The sequence below is a fragment of the Esox lucius genome, chromosome 10 (genome assembly GCF_011004845.1).
Source record: "Esox lucius isolate fEsoLuc1 chromosome 10, fEsoLuc1.pri, whole genome shotgun sequence".
Classification (NCBI taxonomy): Eukaryota; Metazoa; Chordata; class Actinopteri; order Esociformes; family Esocidae; genus Esox; species Esox lucius.
The window spans coordinates 19,849,068-19,863,867 of NC_047578.1; the positions used below are offsets into that span (position 1 = coordinate 19,849,068).

General features: G+C 41.3%; 1 protein-coding gene across 1 annotated transcript; it reads left to right on the forward strand.

Moving 5' to 3' along the window:
• The first annotated feature begins 544 nt into the window (after window positions 1-544).
• psmb8a (proteasome 20S subunit beta 8A) lies at window positions 545-13,412 on the forward strand. The gene is made up of 6 exons (XM_010868508.5): window positions 545-932; window positions 1,531-1,678; window positions 2,099-2,210; window positions 2,662-2,791; window positions 2,984-3,188; window positions 13,243-13,412. Exons 1-6 carry the CDS (start codon window positions 804-806, stop codon window positions 13,329-13,331), a joined length of 813 nt encoding a protein of 270 aa, XP_010866810.5. The 5' UTR covers window positions 545-803; the 3' UTR covers window positions 13,332-13,412.
• Window positions 13,413-14,800: the final 1,388 nt, after the last annotated feature.

A 14,800-nucleotide genomic window follows, 5' to 3' on the forward strand; every position in this document is an offset into this window, starting at 1 on the left:
CCATGACAGGGTCTTGATCTGGTGGTCCTCTATCCACACCTTGATTGACCTGGCTGTGTGGCATGGAGCATTCTCCTGCTGGAAAAAACAGTCCTCAGAGTTGGGGAACATTGTCAGAGCAGGAGGAAGCAGGTGTTCTTTCAGGATAACGTGTACTTAGCTTGATTCATGCATCCTTCATAAAGGCAAATCTGGCCAATTCCAGCCTTGCTGAAGCATCCCCAGATCATCAAATTACATTTAGCAATATATTTCGTAATACAGTTTGCCATTTACTTCAAAACTTTGCCATATAAGCCAATTTAAAACATACTCAAAATACAGAAATACCGGTTTACCATTTAACATGCCTGCTACTTTCTAGTGGTTTTAGATATTGAAAAATGTAATCGGATCAAAAAATAACGTGAACTGTAAAATATGTTATAAACCAGCTCTCTGTGACGTCCTTGGAAACCTTCAACAGGTAAATCTTCTTATTTACTGATGACGACGTGCAAAGAATTATCTGCCATTGGCGAAATATGTTTTCCGTAAATTTGCTGTATGCTGTTTAATCAAATCTGGAAAAATGGAATAACAAGTTTATCTGTATGTTCATATGTGTGCAGTACTCAAAATCCGCTATTACGCATATTATGAAAACATTGAAGTTACTCATTAGTCGCAAATAAGAAATTGTCTCAAAGCACTTTCGGTTTCGTATGCATTGTAAGGATATTTCCTTGATGCTTGAGGGCCAAGTCGAGCAATATTTTCGATTTCAACTTTAGAAGTAGGATTTTATACTTGATTAAATCATTATGGCACTTTTCGATGTAAGTGGTTATAAATCCCACTTGGAACTTCGTGGAAAGACACTTGGAACAGGCTTACGGCATTTTAATTTTGGAACAACCAATCAAGAATTTGCTGTCCCCGCTGGAATGGATGTGAGTATGCTATTCCTTCTTGAAAAATTAAATGTGGTCTTGATTTAATTAAGATTTTGGTTCTTTTTGTTACATTTGAGGTTCAGAAATAAAAAGATATGTCCTGTGTTGAGTGAAATACAGTCAAAGCGTTCACCTCAAGCACATTTATCCACACACACACACACACACACACACACACAAACGCGCGCGCACGCACGCACACGTCAGTTATTCTATTTGTGTGAGGACCTGAGATCAAAATACATGTTTCCAATTCCCTCGCCCTAAACCTAACCTAATCCTTACTGTAATCAAAACCATAACCTTAAGAACCTAGCCCAATAACCTAAACTTAACGCATACCCCTAAACCAAACTGCTAAACCTGAAACTAACCCATATTCTAACACTACTCAGTTATACGTTTTCCCTAAACCTAACCACTTAGCCGGAAAAGGCATTTTCCCCAATTGGGACCGGACAGGGAACATTGTGGGAACAGATATTTCAGGTTTTTCTATCTTTGTGGATCACACACTTGCACACCTGACTCTATGCTCACAAGAGATGCTGGCTAAATTGTTTTTGAAATTGAATTGCTCTTTTTCTCTCACTAGCCCTCAGGGTTCCTTAAGTCGTGCAGCCATGAGGGTCAAGGTGGTGTGTCCATAGATCTGAACCATGGTACCACTACACTGGCCTTCAAATTCCGCCATGGTGTCATTGTGGCTGTGGATTCCAGAGCCTCAGCTGGAAGCTACATTGGTAAGCATCACATTAAATAGGGATTTGCTTTCCTTAAATACCAAAACCACTTCAAGTCTGGTTTTGAGAAATAACCTTAAAGAGTAGCTATCGTCTCTAATTTGTGTCAGTAACATCGTACAAATGAATGGCTAATAAATGAGTAGGTCAAAACACTGAGGAGCTTTTTAGTACTACTACTTTTACTACTGCTGCTACTACTAAAACTAGTATTATTACAACTGGAACAAGGAGAGTGAGTTAGCTTTGTCAACCTAAGGTGGTCCAGCCATAGATTTAGTTGCAACAGGTCTCAGACACATTTGACACCACAAGACACAGGACCGCCATGCGTTACCCAGAAAACTAGAACCAAATTAAAACATCCACAAAATAATGCAATTTCATCACCAATTTCCCCATTCTGACTTTCCTCTGTAGCGTCGAAGGAGGCTAACAAGGTGATAGAGATCAATCCTTACCTGCTGGGGACCATGTCTGGTAGTGCTGCTGACTGCCAGTACTGGGAGAGACTGCTGGCTAAGGAGTGCAGGTCTGTTGGTGCTTGTCTCTGTGGGATGGAGTCCTGCTATCCAGTTACATGGTGTTAATATCACATGTCATTGAATGCCTGTCTGTTTAGATCTGTCTGTCTGATGGTGTCTGTCTGACTGACTGTGTGTGTCTGTGGGGTTTGAGGGCTCAGGAGGGATGGAAAACGAGAATGTACTATCACTTTCTGTACAAAAACTCAGAAGAGTGGAACAGTGCAGACAGCCCAGAATCATATTAGTATTGACCATCGACTTTGGGTTTACCTTTTAATCAATGTTTTAGACATAGTGCTCATCTAAACCAACCCTCTCCCTAGCTTGGTGTTCCTGGTCAGCTGACCCGCCATATTAATCTAGGTTGATCTATGTGTCTCTGTGTTAAATGTATACACACACATATAGCACTCTGACTGCCCTGTCTGACACCCTGACCGTCCCTGTGTATTTCAGGCTTTACAAACTGAGGAACAAGAAGAGGATCTCTGTGTCTGCTGCCTCTAAGCTGCTGTCCAACATGATGCTGGGCTACAGGGGCATGGGGCTGTCAATGGGCAGCATGATCATTGGATGGGACAACAAGGTGTGTGGGTGGTGTGGGGGGAGTGGAGAGAGAGTGGGTGGTTGTCTCTGCATATTTATTTGAAAGCTTTGTATTACAACCTACATTTTCATCTTGACGGGTACCAAAAACTCTTGAGTACCATGTTCGTGCTTTGTCTATAGAAGGAACCTCCAATGTTTAGTATCAATGTATTGTGTGTGTTTTGTCCAGGGCCCTGGTTTGTATTACGTGGATGACAACGGCACGCGTCTCTCTGGTCAAATGTTCTCTACCGGCTGTGGTAACAGCTATGCATACGGAGTGATTGACAGCGGTTACCGTGAGGACATGACGGTAGAGGAGGCGTACGAGCTGGGCCGCCGCGGCATCACCCACGCCACGCACAGAGACGCCTATTCTGGAGGAGTGGTCAACCGTGAGTGACTGTGTACAATCCTAAAACAAAACATGGTAAAAAGAAAAAAAATTAACTGACCCCTGTTCAAAAGTCTTGTTAGAAATCAGCCGTTTCATATAGTGGTTGAAATAATTATCGAATACCCGGTTGTCAAGGGAGAGAGTAATTCAATTATTTATTGCAGCATTTGATAGTCTATTAGCTCATGCTCTTACAATCTCTTCTCTTCTCACTGTAATGTTGGTTACAAGCAGATATATACATTGAAGGGTGTGTCTACCTAGCAAAGATCAGGTTTCCAAGACAGTAACCCCCATGCCAAATGGTCAATGTAAAAATTCCTGGGGTTATCAGAGCGCAATCAACCTCCCCTATCAAACATTTAAAGAAAAACATTACATGTTTGATAAAACATTACAAGTACAATTCAATTCCTAATGAAAAGGCCCATACACTTATGTTACAAATGACCAAGACGAAACAACAAAAATAGTATCTGACCAATCAGGTCTTATTGTTCCTCAAATGAAAATTAATGTAAACAAGACAATTGACACACCACACTCCGACACATAACTCAGTGTATGACAGTCCTCAATCTCGTCCCCACCTCAGATTATAAAGGTCAAGAAACATATTGACATCAACAGGTTATTATCAGTGTTAACGGTATTCAGCAGAAAATCAGACTCAACATGACATCATGATTAAAACATTTCCCCCAAAGTCCATTGAACAATCAAGACCCCCCTTGTCCGTATCACGATCCATGCGACAATATCATACAAAAGACTTATGCATATCCTGTTGTACCTGTGACAGATTCTACCTTTAAAATAGGGAAAACATCTACCTTTGACAGAGACCTCCTATAATAGGGAACAATTCACCGTCCAAACATACCATGATAGCCGTCATAATGTAGATCATTAAGCATCATCACAAAATACACCAAAGTCCAATATTGGGACGGTCATTGTACAGAGTTTCCCACCTATCATGCGAGAAACAAACCTTCATACATACAAAATCACCATATCAGTTCATTTAGGAAAATCTTAGATTGTAAGGAAAGAAGTTTGTTTCCAATCAAGTGTCCTTCAGTTTTTGTCTTCAGTTTTCTTTGTCTTTCTTTGTCTCAGTGATGAAAGTTCCAAAATCAGTTATTGCAGTCAGTGTGATGTGGACCCAGAAAATTGCCTGGTTGTCCTAACAAGTCTGTGTAGGTGTGTAATGGAACAGTGAGTTTCCAACATTTCACTAATTCAAGACTAGCACCACAACAGTGTCTTCCTCTGTGATGGAACCATGTGACCTTTTCAGTCAACTGGCCCGTGGTACTCTGACCTGTAGAATGTGGAGTCCTTAAGGATGGATTCTCCTCTCATCTCGCTGTCGATGATTCATCTAGAAATGGAGTTGTGAAGCCAAGTGATCTGACCCTGGCATCGTTCTGCCATGTGAGTGGTCAGGAAGATTTGGAACAGATTCCACCAGTGTGGTTGTAGAAATCCTTCTTGAACATGTTGCTGGTACTCACACATTCAGTTGTCTGTGTCCAGTCAGTGATGTGATTTATCATCAGAAAAGGGGTTGTGATGTCCTGATCTGTTGAAAGTGTAACTGAAAAACAACGATTAGTGTGGTTCAACAGTCTATCGGACTTTCATCCACTGGCTATGGTTCCATCAACTCCCAACAATGAAGACAATAGATCAGTCCTGAAAACTTGTGGATCTCAGAAGTTCCATCTTTAGAGTGAAGCATACACCCTGTTCAGAAGTTTCCAAAAAGTCGTTGTCAAAGTTTATTTTCCATCCAGAACTGGCTTGGTTGATGTTTGATTCCTTGTGCTATATTAATGCCCGATAGCAGCTAGTAGTGGAATAAGATTGTCAGACTTGACTTTGCTTAGCCAAATCAGACATGGTTAGATGTATGCTATTCAAACATTAAAATGTTAGACATTACATCAAACAAAACAATTTCCAAATATTAAATTAAAAACATCCTGTAAATGGAAAATGTAAAACATAACAAATGCTAATGCTCCGTTATAACTATGCAAACAGGAAAAACTAAATGTTTTACATAACTCCTTATGAATACCAATTTGATTTGCCTTGAGCCCTAAGCTCAACTCTTTCCAATCATAATCAATTATCATATCATACATCCCCCCTGCCTTCACTTCAGTAAGTCATTGGAAAATGACACCAGGAGTGAATGCAGAACAATGACAAATACGGCCACAGGAGGCGCCATCCTGAACCTGCAACTGGCCATCTTTTCAGGAAGGACATGAAAAATATAGAATTGGTAGTAGGGATGGATCTGGAATCCATACGATAAGGAATTGCATCCTGTATATTCATCAAAACCAAGTGAACATGTTAAAAAATATGAACATTCACTAACACCATCAAAGACATCAATGTGCAACACGGTCATTTGTGCGAAGGAATTATAAACCATATAACCTATTAACACATTTGTCTAACATAGCTAAACAGCTCTCAAATTTGACTTTACCACAGTACCATCACACAGGTCTGCGAAATTGGCTATCATGCATTTATAATATCCTGTAGTTTCTTGGCACATGTCTAACTAAATTGTTTGGCCCCTAGGGGATAAACTGCGCAACTAAATTATAGGAGTGAAAAACTCCAGCCCATGTGGAGTGGTTTACCTGTTGCAACCACCAGGGCGATTGTATTAGCAAAGCTACAGCACACAAATTTAGCATTTTTACAGGCAACGGCCCAACTACCTCATCAAAAACACAAACAGTGTCTTGATTAACCTCCTACATTTTTGGGAATTCACAAACTTAAATTAATTTTTAGTCCAAATAGTGGTGGTCAGCCATGCCTTAAATCACAACTTTTATGCATTTTCTTTGTTCTATCATCAACAATTGTGGATGACTTTAAGTCTCTACCCTCACTTCAGTTGGTTTCAAAATCATACATTTCAACATTAAAGCTATTGAGAGGAAAATATATTTAGCTTTCACTTATTGTTTGATTATCCCAAAACTGAATATGCTTGTGTTGGTGAAATTACCATAGATGATACCAGACTGAACACTCAAATCTAACCCTTAGTAACAGGCTATTTTGATTTAATGGGAAAGGTTGGTAGGGTCCATCCCAGTGGGTCTGCCCCCCTTCCTGAAGCTCTGAGCTCCACCCATTAATGGTGAGCCATTAAAAGGCCAAATGTGTTGTTTAAAGTATATGAGATTTAAATTCCCACACAAAAATCTGACATGGTCCATAGACTATCCTTTCAGTTTAGCCGACATCTTTCGTTAACTGAAGATTTAGATTGTGTCCAACCCATCTAATATTTTTGCAGTTTGTACAAATGTGCTTATCATTATCTACACAACAACTAAACATTAGGGTGTACATTAAGAAAACTCTTAAGAATGGCAATGTAGACAGAAAACAGATTTATGACATCACTAAAATTAAGGTACAATAAGCAATCCAAAGGAAACTCAATGTAGGCCTTAAACACTGTTGCATCAATACCCTATTTGTCCATGAGTAAATTTACCATTTTAAAATTAAAACTCCATTAACAAGTATCAGGCGTTGGTTTTAAAAACACAAGTATTATCCCAGTTATCGTTTGTAAATACAAATAAGAGAAACTATATTATGTAACCAAACTCAATTTAGCATTTAAAAAATAGGTCATCTAATTTTATTGTGGGGAGTAAACTCGCTTTAGCTGTTTTACCCTCTTTTATAGGCTTTGACAATATTGGATTCAAATTCAGTCCTGATGGGACACAGCATGTCTACTTAACATTAAAGACTATCACCATGTGGATTCTTCATTCTGCCACTTATACAATATATAAGGAGAAAGAAACACAATACTTTAACCTTTTGTAAGACAACCATGAGACTATTTTACCAAATTAGAAAATCATTGTACCAATTTCCAATTAATCACTAGGGTTCAGATGTACCCTTGGTTAAGGCCTACCCACATTATCGTGAGGCCTTACGGTTTTAAACATTATCATCAATGCAATAAATACGTTTGATTCAAAATTACATAGTGAACATGACAAAGCACAACAAAACAGGTTATTTCTTGAATACCTATTAAAACATGTTCAAGCATGACAGAAAACATGCTACAGTGCCTTGCGAAAGTATTCGGCCCCCTTGAACTTTTCGACCTTTTGCCACATTTCAGGCTTCAAACATAATAAAACATAACTTCAAACTGTAATTTTTTGTGGAACAAAATTGGAACAAAATTTATTGGATATTTCAAAACTTTTTAACAAATAAAAAACTGAAAAATTGGGTGTGCAAAATTATTCAGCCCCCTTAAGTTAATACTTTGTAGCGCCACCTTTTGCTGCGATTACAGCTGTAAGTCGCTTGGGGTATGTCTCTATCAGTTTTGCACATCGAGAGACTGAAATCTTTGCCCATTCCTCCTTGCAAAACAGCTCAAGCTCAGTGAGGTTGGATGGAGAGCGTTTGTGAACAGGAGTTCAGTTCTTTCCACAGATTCTCGATTGGATTCAGGTCTGGACTTTGACTTGGCCATTCTAACCCCTGGATATGTTTATTTGTGAACCATTCCATTGTAGATTTTGCTTTATGTTTTGGATCATTGTCTTGTTGGAAGACAAATCTCCGTCCCAGTCTCAGGTCTTTTGCAGACTCCATCAGGTTTTCTTCCAGAATGGTCCTGTATTTGGCTCCATCCATCTTCCCATCAATTTTAACCATCTTCCCTGTCCCTGCTGAAGAAAAGCAGGCCCAAACCATGATGCTGCCACCACCATGTTTGACAGTGGGGATGGTGTGTTCAGGGTGATGAGCTGTGTTGCTTTTACGCCAAACATAACGTTTTGCATTGTTGCCAAAAAGTTCGATTTTGGTTTCATCTGACCAGAGCACCTTCTTCCACATGTTTGGTGTATCTCCCAGGTGGCTTGTGGCAAACTTTAAACAACACTTTTTATGGATATCTTCTTGCCACTCTTCCATAAAGGCCAGATTTGTGCAGTATACGACTGATTGTTGTCCTATGGACAGAGTCTCCCACCTCAACTGTAGATCTCTGCAGTTCATCCAGAGTGATCATGGGCCTCTTGGCTGCATCTCTGATCAGTCTTCTCCTTGTATGAGCTGAAAGTTTAGAGGGACGGCCGGGTCTTCGTAGATTTGCAGAGGTCTGATACTGCTTCCGTTTCAATATTATCGCTTGCACAGTACCCCCTGGGATGTTTAAGGCTTGGGAAATATTTTTGTATCCAAATCCGGCTTTAAACTTCTTGACAACAGTATCTCGGACCTGCCTGGTGTGTTCCCTGTTCTTCATGATGCTCTCTGCGCTTTAAACGGACCTCTGAGACTATCACAGAGCAAGTGCATTTATACGGAGACTTGATTACACACAGGTGGATTCTATTTATCGTCATTAGTCATTTAGGTCAACATTGGATCATTCAGAGATCCTCACTGAACTTCTGGAGAGAGTTTGCTGCACTGATAGTAAAGGGACTGAATCATTTTGCACGCCCAATTTTTCATTTTTCTATTTGTTAAAAAGGTTTGAAATATCCAATGAATTTCGTACCACTTAATAATTGTGTCCAGCTTGTTGTTGATTCTTCACAAAAAATTTGTTTTATATCTTAATGTTTGAGGTCTGAAATGTGGCAAAAGGTCAAAAAGTTCAAGGGGGCCGAATACTTTCGCAAGGCACTGTATATACCATCAAAGTGCTTTTCAAACTACATGTAATATTCAATTTAATAAGCTTGGCTGTTACCAAGGAAGGTGATCAGGTTTCCTTGACAAGTTCCAGGTTCATTTAATGATTAGGTACAATACATTTTAGAAAATAAACATTTAATAACTCTGAATTAATGATTATGAAAGCTCACGTCAGTTCCTAGTATCATCCATGATTCCAGGATCCCATAATAGAGACTCCATCTTGAGACTACTGTCGGTCAGCCAGGTGGTCAAACAGAATGAATCTTCGTCCATTTCCATTGTCTCCTTTCCCGCCTTTCGACTGTTGTCCTTTCTCGGCCATCTTAACTTTCCTCTGTCTTCTCTCTTCATATGTACCACACTCTCCATCTGTCCATATACAACTTCCTCGGAATCCATCTTGTTCAGCCGGAAAACGTTCTTTTTCTCTCTGTCCATTTCGACTCCAGGCATCATTGTGAATGATCCTTTTCATTCTTGATGGTGTTCTATTCGCACCATGCTATTTAAATATGAACGCGTCAAGCCAGAGGCTGCACTCCTCTTCCCATCGTATTTATACAACTGGACGGCATTATATTTTACTTGTACTTTACTTGTACTTGTAAGTCACTGTATAATTGCCTAAAGCAATATAGCATTGTCAACGAAAGACAGTTCAGTGCTTCTCCAATTTTTTCCACCCCTGGAGATTCTTGCATGATTTTGTTTGTGGCCTAGTCAGGGACAAACCAGGTCTTCTCTCCAATGTATCCACCCCTAGAGATATTTTACATGATTTTATTTGCGGCCCAGTCGGGGAGTAACCAGGTCTTCTTTTTAACTACCAAACGCTTTTGCAATCTTGACAGTTCTTTATATGGCATAGTTTTACGACTCAATGTTCAGTTGTTCTCAGCAACCTGTCACGTCCTGGCTGTGCCCCTAGCCATCTCTGCGCTGGGCTCGGGGCATAGCCAGGACAGGACAGGAGGTGGCCTTTAGCCACCTCTACTCCTTTTTTTGGTTTCCCCAATTGGAGGCAGGTGTTAGTTATTGCCTCCAATTGGGGACCCTATTTAAGTTTAGTTTGTAGGCCCCAAGGCGTGGTTCATTTTGGTTTTGTGTATCCTGTGTAAGGAAGACCCACGTCACTGGTTGCTGCCTTTTGTTTGTTGGGGTCCTTCTTTCTTTTTTTTGATTAAACATGGATTACCTTCCCTACCTCTACTCTGCGCCTGTGTCCTTTCCATCCCACGACCGTGACACAACCAGTAACCGGGAACAACTACTTTTTCCTCGCAATTTCAAATCGAGCCACTAAGCTCTCCAGCCGAAGTTCAGTAGAATCGTTAAAACTTGTCCATCCGGTCACGGCACCAAACTGTCAGAAATCAGCCGTTTCATATAGTGGTTGAAATAATTATCGAATACCCAGTTGTCAAGGGAGAGCGTAATTCAATTATTTATTGCAGCATTTGATAGTCTATTAGCTCATGCTCTTACAATCTCTTCTCTTCTCACTGTAATATTGGTTACAAGCTGATATATACATTTAAGGGTGTGTCTACCTAGCAAAGATCAGGTTTCCAAGACAGTAATCCCCATGTCAAATGGTCTATGTTAACATTCCTGTGGTTATCAGAGCACAACCTACAGAGAGATAATCTAAATAGAGAGGTTTCTGTTGTTCTCATTATCTAGGCACATTCACTTCCAGTGAAACGTACATTCACATTGTAATTGTTAATGCTCAGATTCCACAGTCTGCATACCCTTAGATCTTAATACTGTGTATTGCCCCTTTAGGATCAATGACAGCATGCAGTCTTTTGTTATAGTTGTATATGAGGCCACGAGTGATGGATTGACGACTGGGTCAGAGCTTCTCCAAAACAGCAAAACAGGGGTGTTCCTGGTCTATAGTGGTCAGTACCTACAAAAAGTGGCTCAAGGAAGGAGAAGCGGTGAACCGGCGACAGGGTCATTGGTGGCCAAGGCTCACTGATGCACGTAGGGAGTGAAGGGTTGCCCGTGTGGTCCGATCCAAAAGACGAGCTACTGTAGCTCAAATTGCTGAAAAAGTTAATGCTGGTACTGATAGAAAGGTGTTAGAACACACAGTGCATGGCATTTTATTGCGTATGGGGCTGCCTACCTGCAGACCAGTCAGGGTGCCCATGCTGACTCCTGTCCACTTACCAAAGTGCCCTACAATGGGTATGTGAGCATTAAGACCTGGACCATGGAGCAATGGAAGGTGGCCTGGTATGATGAGTCACATTTTCTTTTAGATCACATGGATGGCCAGGTGTGTGTGCGCCACCTGGAGAACACATGGCACCAGGATGAACTATGGGAAGAAGCCAAGCCGGGGGAGGCAGTGTGATGCTTTGGGCAATGTTCTGCTGGGAAACCTTGGGTCCTGCCATTCATGTGGATGTTACTTTGACTCGTTCCACCTACCTGAGCATTGTTGCAGACCATGTGCTCCCTTTCATGGCAACGGTATTCTCTGATGGCATTGGCCTCTTTCAGCAGGATAATGCATCCTGCCACAAAGCAGAACTGGTTCAGGAATGGTTTGAAGAACACAACAAGTTCATGGTGTTGACTTGGCCTCCAAATTCCCCAGATCTCAGTCCAATCGATCATCTGTGGGATGTGCTGGACAAACAAATCCGATATATGGAGGCCCCACCTTGCAACTTACACAACTTAAATAATCTGCTGCTAATGTCTTGGTGCTAGATACAGTGGGGCAAAAAAGTATTTTAGTCAGCCACCAATGGTGCAAGTTCTCCCACTTAAAAAGATGAGAGAGGCCTGTAATTATCATCATAGGTACACTTCAACTATGAGAGACAAAATGAGAAATCCAGAAAATCACATTGTAGGATTTTTTATGAATTTATTGGTAAATTATGGTGGAAAATAAGTATTTGGTCAATAACAAAAGTTCATCCCAATACTTTGTTATATACCCTTTGTTGGCAATGACAGAGGTCAAACGTTTTCTGTCTTTTCACACACTGTTGCTGGTATTTTGGCCCATTCCTCCATGCAGATCTCCTCTAGAGCAGTGATGTTTTGGGGCTGTCGCTGGGCAACACATACTTTCAACTCCCTCCAAAGATTTTCTATGGGGTTGAGCTCTGGTGACTGGCTAGGCCACTCCAGGACCTTGAAATTCTTCAAAAAGTTATATTTTGGTTTCATCTGACCATATGACATTCTCCCAATCCTCTTCTGGACCATCCAAATGCTCTCTAGCAAACCTCAGACAGACATGTACATGTACTGGCTTGTACTGGACATGTACTGGCTTAAGCAGGGGGACACGTCTGGCACTGCAGGATTTGAGTCCCTGGCGGCGTAGTGTGTTACTGATGGTAGCCTTTGTTACTTGGGTCCCAGCTCTCTGCAGGTCATTCACTAGGTCCCCCCGTGTGGTTCTGGGAATTTTGCTCACCATTCTTGTGATCATTTTGACCCCACGGGGTGAGATCTTGCGTGGAGCCCCGGATCGAGGGAGATTATCAGTGGTCTTGTATGTCTTCCATTTTCTTATAATTGCTCCCACAGTTGATTTCTTCACACCAAGCTGCTTACCTATTGCATATTCAGTCTTCCCAGCCTGGTGCAGGTCTACAATTTTGTTTCTGGTGTTTTTTGACAGCTCTTTGGTCTTGGCCATAGTGGAGTTTGGAGTGTGACTGAGGTTGTGGACAGGTGTCTTTTATACTGATAACAAGTTCAAACAGGTGCTGTTAATACAGGTAACAAGTGGAGGACAGAGGAGCCTCTTAAAGAAGTTGTTACAGGTCTGTGAGAGCCAGAAATCTTGTTTGTTTGTAGGTGACCAAATACTTATTTTACAGAGGAATTTACCAATAAATTCATAAAAAATCCTACAATGTGATTTTCGGGATTTTTTCCCCCTCATTTTGTCTCTCATAGTTGAAGTGTACCTATGATGAAAATAACAGGCCTCTCTCATCTTTTATGTGGGAGAACTTGCACAATTGGTGGCTGACTAAATACTTTTTTGCCCCACTGTACCACAGCACACCTTCATAGGTCTAGTGGAATCCATGCCTCGACGTGTCAGGGCTGTTTTTGTGGCAAAAGGGAGACCCACACAATATTAGTCAGGTGATCATAATGTTATGGCTGATCGGTGTACAGCCCCTCCTAATGTTCAAGACCAAAATATGACTCTTTTTTGTGTTGTTTATTTATTGCATTCACTTCATTTCATGAAGGCTGCTAATACTTTGAGTTGACTATGTGTGTATCTGTCTGTGTGTTTGTGTGTGTTTATCCAGTGTATCACATGCAGGAGGACGGCTGGATAAAGGTGTGTAAGGAGGACGTGTCAGAGCTGATCCACCGATACAGGAAGGGCATGTTCTGATCCCAGATCAGCCTCCACACACAGACAGAATGTATCTCCACTGATCCCAACACGGCTCTTAATAAAGATCATTTTCAACCTGAAAAACCTGACCTCTATTTTGTATCCTCAAAAGTCTATAACTCCATATTATGAGTCATTATCTCACAACAAGTTGCTGTAGCTGTTGTAATATTCCAATTTGAATCATGAAAATGTACCAGTTATACAGTGGGGAGAACAAGTATTTGATACACTGCCGATTTTGCAGGTTCTCCTACTTACAAAGCATTTAGAAGTCTGTAATTTTTATCATAGGTACTCTTCAACTGTGAGTGACGGAATAAAAAAATCCAGAAAATCACACTGTATGATTTTTAAGTAATTAATTTGCATTGAATTGCATGACATAAGTATTTGATACATCAGAAAAGCAGAACTTTGGTACAGAAACCTTTGTTTGCAATTACAGAGATCATACGTTTCCTATAGTTCTTGACCAGGTTTGCACACACTGCAGCAGGGATTTTGGCCCACTCCTCCATACAGACCTTCTCCAGATCCTTCAGGTTTTGAGGCTGTTGCTGGGCAAGACAGACTTTCAGCTCCCTCCAAAGATTTTCTATTGGGTTCAGTTCTGGAGACTGGCTAGGCCACTCCAGGACCTTGAGATGCTTCTTACGGAGCCACTCCTTAGTTGCCCTGGCTGTGTGTTTCGGGTCGTTGTCATGCTGGAAGACCCAGCCACGACCCATCTTCAATGTTCTTACTGAGGGAATGAGGTTGTTGGCCAAGATCTCGCGATACATGGCCCCATCCATCCTCCATAAATATGGTGCAGTCGTCCTGTCCCCTTTTCAGAAAAGCATCCCCAAAGAATGATGTTTCCACCTTCATGCTTCACAGTTAGGATGGTGTTCTTGGGGTTCTACTCATCCTTCTTCTTCCTCCAAACACGGCGAGTGGAGTTTAGACAAAAAGCTCTATTTTTGTCTCATCAGACCACATGACCTTCTCCTATTCCTCTTCTGGATCATCCAGATGGTAATTGGCAAACTTCAGACGGGCCTGGACATGCGCTGGCTTGAGCAAGGGGACCTTGCGTGCGCTGCAGGATTTAAATCCATGACAGCGTAGTGTGTTACTAATGGTTTTCTTTGAGACTGTGGTCCCAGCTCTCTTCAGGTCATTGACCTGGTCCTGCCGTGTAGTTCTGGGCTCATCCCTCACCTTCTTCATGATCATTGATGCCCCATGAGGTGAGATCTTGCATGGAGCCCCAGACCAAGAGAGATTGACCGTCATCTTGAACTTCTTCCATTTCCTAATAATTGCGCCAACAGTTGTGGCCTTCTCACCAAGCTGCTTGTCTATTGTCCTGTAGCCCATCCCAGCCTGCAGTTCTACAATTTTATCCCTGATGTCCTTACACAGCTCTCTGGTCTTGGCCATTGTGGAGAGGTTGGAGTCTGTTTGATTGAGTGTGTGGA

Coding starts and splice junctions, on each gene's coding strand:
- psmb8a (XM_010868508.5), top strand. CDS start 804: ATGGCACTTTTCGATGTAAGTGGTTATAAATCCCACTTGGAACTTCGT. Junction 933..1,530: donor CTGTCCCCGCTGGAATGGAT/GTGAGTATGCTA, acceptor TTCTCTCACTAG/CCCTCAGGGTTCCTTAAGTC. Junction 3,189..13,242: donor TTCTGGAGGAGTGGTCAACC/GTGAGTGACTGT, acceptor GTGTTTATCCAG/TGTATCACATGCAGGAGGAC.